The 6,867-nt window shown below is 42.2% G+C and overlaps 1 protein-coding gene across 3 annotated transcripts in view; it reads left to right on the plus strand.

Moving 5' to 3' along the window:
- The first annotated feature begins 4,944 nt into the window (after positions 1-4,944).
- LOC111864209 (scaffold attachment factor B2) overlaps positions 4,945-6,867 on the plus strand; it is a 19,514-nt gene continuing 17,591 nt past the window's right edge. For 2 of the 3 annotated variants that reach the window (XM_023851289.2, XM_023851291.2), the window contains exons 1-2: positions 4,945-5,187; positions 5,288-5,372. In XM_023851289.2, coding sequence (XP_023707057.1) covers positions 5,062-5,187; positions 5,288-5,372 — 211 coding nt within the window. In that variant the 5' untranslated portion in view covers positions 4,945-5,061. The remainder of the gene's footprint in view (positions 5,188-5,287; positions 5,373-6,867) is intronic. The other variant, XM_023851290.2, reaches the window with a different exon arrangement.

Raw genomic sequence — 6,867 nt, forward strand, 5'->3', positions numbered from 1 at the left:
ATGTCTCCTTCCATACTCCTACCTACCAATCATTCATGATCACTTTCCGCTCTTAACCGGAGGTGAACTGCGGTCTTAAGTAGTGGACCAGTCTTGGCTACTGGAGTACGTACAGACTGTTGCATGTAACTGACCATTAACAACAATATCGGTGATAGGGCCGGTCTGTGTTGCAAGACTTGAGAATCGTAACCACGAAATCTACGTTCAGGAGTCTAGCGCTCTCCTTTTCTGTTTCAGTAGGCCAACATTGCGGGATATCTCAGTTGGTACAGCGACGGGATATACGAACTGTATGGCCAAGGAATCGGGCTTCGATTTCTGAACAATGCAAGAGATTTTCTTCTTCGCTGCAGCTGCCAAATCGGCTCTGTGGCCCCAGCCAGTCTGTAATACAATGGGTATTCGGGGGATCTTTCCCTGGGTGTAAAGAAGCCGGCGCGGGAAGCTGACCACCCACCTCCATCTAGTGCCGAGGTCAAGAGTGCTGGCGCGCTGTTCCTCCACTCTCCCATACGTCTTTATGGCGTGATGCTTAATTAATTAATAACAAAGATAACTTTACTCTTTGACCCTTAGGCCAAAATTATACACGCGAGTATTTCGAAAGTCTTCCATGCTCCTATTTATATTTGCGACGAAAATGTGAATCCAGGGCATTTCTTTAACGTACAAAAAGTAACGACACTGCACCAGCTGTTCGTCTTACGTACCAATAGGGCAGGAAGTGGTGGTTGGTTGTACTAAAGCGCTCAATCGTAACCTAGTTGGGGGCATTTCGTCAGTCGTGGTGCCACAACCTGTGGACCCAACTATCAATTGCACACAAGTGTCCATCACATCGCCTTCTCCACATTAGGCAAGGCGGTAATGGTTACAATGCCATGATTCGGCCTAGAGCCTCGTGTGCCTCACGCGATAATGGTGAAAGAAAAGATGCTTACACCAAAACAAATCCCACTGGGTTTCTTGCAGTTAGCAATTAAATCTTCATCGGCTCCGAATTATTCAATGTTATTGTCACGTATCCTGGAAACGCGACAAGAAATTAATAGACTCCGGGTTAGATGACGCGCTTTATTGGATAAGTTGCTTACAATTACAACTGCAGTTGCTAAAAAAGAACGTCTTCCACAAGATGCAACCTGACTAGTTCGTCGTTTCTCGAATTTCGTCTTCACTCCTCTGTTCTGTATTGAACTGCTATTCTCTTTTCGCTACGCTCTTAGCTCTAACTTCTGCTGCTCTCGTCTGCTCCCAGCTCTGCTCTGCTTTTCGCTTCTGAACTCTTGGCTTCAATTCTGCCTTGGGAACTCTCCTCTCACTTCTGTACTTCGTCTAACTTCTGTGTGCAATTCTGACCTCTTTAATAATTGCTTGGCGTACCGACTATGGAACACCGAATCGAACAGTTAATCCCTCCGTTGTCATAAAAATGGTCCTTCTGTTGCTGTGAGAATAAACATTTACCTGGCCTTGTCATGAAAACGTCACCTCGGTTGTGCAGGAAACGTGACTGCCGGGCCGTTGTCTAGCAATGGACGCCCGCTCTGAATCAGATATTCCGGCTTTTAGGCGGCACGCCACATTGTTAAGGAACCCGGAAATTCCCTCGTTGACTGAGTCCAGTTCATATTCTCACAATCCACTTGTGTGTATAACATCCATTTAAATATAACTTTCCCATTTACGTTTCAGTTTAGCAAGTACTCGTTTTCGAAGAATTTTCGCAATGAATATTCTGCAGGGTTTTCATTATTATTAACAGCGTACGCTTGGCAGTCTCCTTGGTCAGGGGAAACGTCAAGATGACGTAATACTGCAGAAGGCCGAGGCTCCAGAACAGGTTTTCTGCTTCGTGCTTGGACGGTGTCAAGATGACATGGACTTATATGTGGTTGGATAAAGGAAGGCAATGAAAATGAAGAACATTTCTAAATATTTAAAACGACGGTTCAAATGACAAAAGAGTTTCCATCCTAGAGAAATACATCGCCGCCAAGAACAGCAGCTGTTTCAGTTGGCTCCCGAACGCTTCATGTGTTTAAACGTGTCTGTGGAAATTACTGCCACCTCACACCCTGGTCGTGGTCTATTTCAAAGAGTTTTTGTAAATGAGCCGTGAACCGCGACAGACTGCTCCCCTGATCGGCTTGAGGCAGTCGTTGCAGCATCGTTAGTCTAGCGTTATATCGCTCCAGTCTTGTCCCATTGCTTCATTAACTTTGTTAATATTGTAACGTGTTTGGTATAGGAACTTCCATGGTAACGCAATAACAGTGAGCCGTTGCGTATACAATGCCGAAACAACGAACGCGTTTTCCCGGAGATGGACAACAGAAGGCCCGTTACGTAACAACAGAAACGGGACCGTGAGGAATGGTGTCTGGTATCCAGTCCGCAGAACACCTATATAAGCCGAGCGTACGACACGTACAAAGAAGACAGTCTTCAGAAGGCCGCCGCCGAAAGCAGTCTAGTATTTGCCGAGATACAGTGGAAGCAGTAATTGTAATTGTAAAGCGTGTGAGTGTATAAGTGAAGCACAATAAAGATTCGCTAAATCCGAGAACCACTTGAAGTTATTTGTCGCGTGACATACCAAACACGTGACAATATGTAATATACAGAAGGAAAGAGCTCTGTTTACATTTGACGTGTGAGGTGTCTTCTTGTAAACAAACACACCTACAAAATAGCTATTGATATGGTGCACAATTAAGCACGAAACCTTAAAGGAAGAATTCTTGAGATCCAGTTCAGAATACTGCCATATATTTCTTCCCCGTGAAGTGTTCGGCGTAGCATGGGGGGAAAAAAAAAAAGTTTAAGATTTAAGTGCAAAGAAATAGTAAGATTTGTTAATCTGTTATCTGTAATTATATGTAATCCTAAAATTGCCCAAAGAAAGGATGAGAGTTTTAAATTAATCTGCTTGTTTATTAATTGTTTGTCGATTTATCCCTAAGTATCGTAATACTTGTTTATTTTCTTTATGCCTATACTGCCCTTTGGACCTTGGCCGCCTTTAAAGTTTCTTAATCCTATACAAAATCGGTACGACTCCTTGGACGGGGGATCAGCCCGTCACAAGGCCGCTATCTACACGCAGAACAACACAAACACAGAATAAACTCACGCAGACATCCATACATGGAGTGGGATTCGAACCCACGACCCCAGTGTTCGAGCGGGCAAAGACAGTTCGTGCCTTAGACTGAGCGGCCAATGTGATTGGTAAGACTTGTGTTATGCAAGTAGTTTTCTGCCTTAGATACCTGGATAAGTGGAGGTGCTGAAATTCGTCTTCCCCATATCATTACATAATTGAAAAAACGCTGCTAATAGACTAACTATGTACACGCACGGTAAAAAAAATTAAAGTAACTATGCGTAGTTTACACAACCAACTCTAGGGTTAAGGATGGCTGCAAACCCTACGAAGAAATAAGGGGCTAATAGGTCTATAATTGATTTTAGACGATTGATTATAAAAAATAGCTCTACCAAAAAATGGTTTAAAACATCTTTATTCACATTCTTTTATACAGAAGATATAAAACATCATACTCCTCTGATACATTTGCACTTAGCTACCGAACTACACGGTGTCACATACCGTAAAAAGAAATTACATTTACTTTAGGGCGATGGCACACCAAGGAAACTGGCAATCGCAGCGCAACTGAAATTTCCAAAAAATGTCGCCGATTTCAAGCAGGCAACTGGTATGCAGATTAGCAAACGCATACTGAAGAAACTTATGTCTGATCAGTTGCTCACATCGTCTTAATTTGGTATGTTCGTCCGACGTAATGCATGATTGTATTTTTTATTTCGTGCCCTTACCTTCTGCAATGGAAGATAATAATATTGATCCAGTCATAATACGGCTGTCGTTCATACCGGTTGAGACGGCGTGAGAAGAGAGGACGACGACCATAAGGAAAATACTGGGATGTTAAATAATTTGTTTTAAGTAAGGTCAATTTACTTTAATTAGTAAATACCAAGTTCACACGCGATACGAAATTTGGACGTATACTACAACACTTTTAGAAAGTAAGAAGACTCCTGATGATGGCCTTGAACAGCCGAACAATGTAATGTGGAAGAAGGGATACTATATAATAAGTTTTATTGAAGACGGAAATATATGCGAAATAATTGATATATTAATGAAACAGGATGCTTAAATACAATATTCGGGAAGGAAAACATTGGGTTTATCCGTTCTTCTGTGACAATTTAAACCGAGGCGCTTATATTGCATCAAAAGAACTTAACTTGGATCCAGACTCCGGTTCGTGAGAAATTCTTTCCCTCTATTTTGTCCTGCCTAGCATTTTCTGGGTGGGGTTTGTCATATTTACCAGGCTCTTGCTCAGTTAACTTCACAAAAACAAAATTAGCAACTTCATCAGCCTTTCTTGCCATCAAAAGAAACAAATGAATCATTGAAGCGCGTTATAGAACAACTGACAATAAGAAATCACGCGGTAACGGAACTGTCAGAAGACCGACATGCTCCATTGCCTGGAAATTAAGTTTCTCAGTATTTCCGCCAGTTCCGTTGTCTTTACCTCAATTTGCGCTGCTTAATTCAGTCACAGGTGTCCAACTCAGGCTGATAACAATTCTCAGAAATTACGGTTGCGTTGCGGTTTCCAGTTTCCTTGGTATGCCCCACGCTCAAATGCTGAATACGTGTCCTGTGACTCCGATATCTGTCACGGGTATCACCGCCGTTGTCCGTGACTTGTATGGTCTGCCTGTGATTAAATTATCCCTCGAGGCACTATCTGGCTTCAGCGACAAGCAATATCGATTGACGTGTGTGAAAGGATTGGTTATCCATCTAGTACGAGCTAGTAGAATGTAGCGTGGAACCAAACTAGTTCGTGGTTCAGTGCAAGACCGTCGGAAGCGGTCGGAAAGATAGAAGTTGCTGTTCAAAGGAAAGCACTTCAGCTTCCGGTATGTAGAAGGGGCAGAAGGGATAGGAAGTCGATATAAGCGTGCATTGAGCTTTGAGGGCTTTGAGCGCTTAGTGTAAGTAAAATGGACGCAGATGGGGAAAAGCGGAAATTAATTGAGCTTCGTGTTGTTGATCTGCGAGCAGAATTAGAGAGGCGCAATTTAGACAAAACAGGTGTGAAAGCTGTTTTAATAGAAAGGCTACAAAAGGTAAGGTAGGCTTCTGTTGCCGCGAATTTACTTACATTAATTGGTTGATGTATGTTCGCGTGGTTTGTGTGATAAAACATGTCTTTGTATTTTTCGTTAGGCTCTTCGAGATGAGGGACATGATCCTGATGAATATTTATTTGAATCGTCAGAAAAGAAGGCTGTTAAGCGTATATCCAATGCAAGTAAGTTTAAACAATTTGTAATTTTTGTTCACGTTGCCGGTTACTTGTAGGAGCGATGGTGACACATTTCCGCCATTTTCTTGTTATAACCATGCAAGGTTACGGTAGGCTTTGGCGGTTGGAACAAATTTTTATGAAGTTGATAAATTATTTATTATGTATCATGTATACATTGTATAATTTTTTGGATTGTTCCTGTGCAAAATATTCTTTATAATATAGGCCGCAACGGAAAGTGAGGTTGTTTCTGTGAATCTAGACTGCGTAAGCCTCTAGAGTAGGGGCAACGAAAATTGCCTATTTAGAGCGCCATTTTCGGAGTGTGAAGCAACTGGAAGAAATAAGGGCTATGAGTTAACTAATAGGAGATTGTGGGAGGTTGAGAGGAACTGAGCACAAAGTTGCCATTTAAGGGGCAGAGTGAATATATGAAATGGTGAAGCACCAATTGGCTAATTCAGAGAGCAGAGTTGGGGGAGGGGATGAAGTGGAGTGGGGAATCAAGTAAATAAATTCTTGGTTTCCTCTCATCATGAATTTGGAGGCAGCAGGTTTGTCTGAAATGTTAGCAGTTTACTACCAGACTACAGAATTGCAGGAAACGGTAATCTTCATTTTCACTGCCGTGAGAAGCTGAGATGTTTTAGAAACCTTGGCCATGTTCCCCATTCTTTTCTGTTTTTATGATTTTGTTATCTCACTTGGTGGCAGATGAGTAGTTAATGTAGGAGTGGCCTTTTATTGGTGCACGAGATAAGACGAGCAGAGTGTTGCTTGAGATCAAGTCATAGAAACATGTCAAGTGTTACAGGCCACTGACAGCTGTTGTCAAACGGCTGACACTGGAGGATATGTGTTAGGGCCAGGTTGTAAAACTGTATGACATTTGGCAGAGATTGTCACACTACTCTTCTTAGCTTGCTTTCTCTCATCTCTGTATCCTTTACTTGTTGGACCTTGCTTGTAGTAATTCCAGAGTAGCGAAGCACAACAAAGTTATGTCAGTGTTTTCACAAAAGCCCTAACATGTGGGTCCACGTGCATGCAGTTTTGAAGCATATAATAGAGATGCTGAAGTTAATGGAGCACTGAATGAGATGTCAAGGATTTGGGAGGAACAAGTCCGTGTGCCACCCTCGCACTGTTCAGAGGGAGGAACTGCTGTATGATAGCTGATGCCTCAGTGGTACTGGGAGACAGTGCCACTCTGTTAACCCTTTGACGTGGTCATTTAAATTCCGCGGCCGCGGCTCCTGCGGTAATATATTCAGCCGACCATTTAAATTTTGCTCGAAAATTATTTATTCATCATTGTTCTTAAATTCTATGAGATAGGAACATGAAACTTTCACTAAAATGATCTTAAATGGTGGTTTTATAACCTTACCTTATAATATGGGCGCCCTGTATCTCGGCCATGGAAGCAGGTTGTTTAGTATTTCAGCAGTGAATGGTACGCCTTGAAGGATGAAACTTTCACTAAAATGATCTTAAA

The sequence above is a fragment of the Cryptotermes secundus genome, unplaced genomic scaffold, assembly GCF_002891405.2.
Source record: "Cryptotermes secundus unplaced genomic scaffold, Csec_1.0 scaffold2939, whole genome shotgun sequence".
Classification (NCBI taxonomy): Eukaryota; Metazoa; Arthropoda; class Insecta; order Blattodea; family Kalotermitidae; genus Cryptotermes; species Cryptotermes secundus.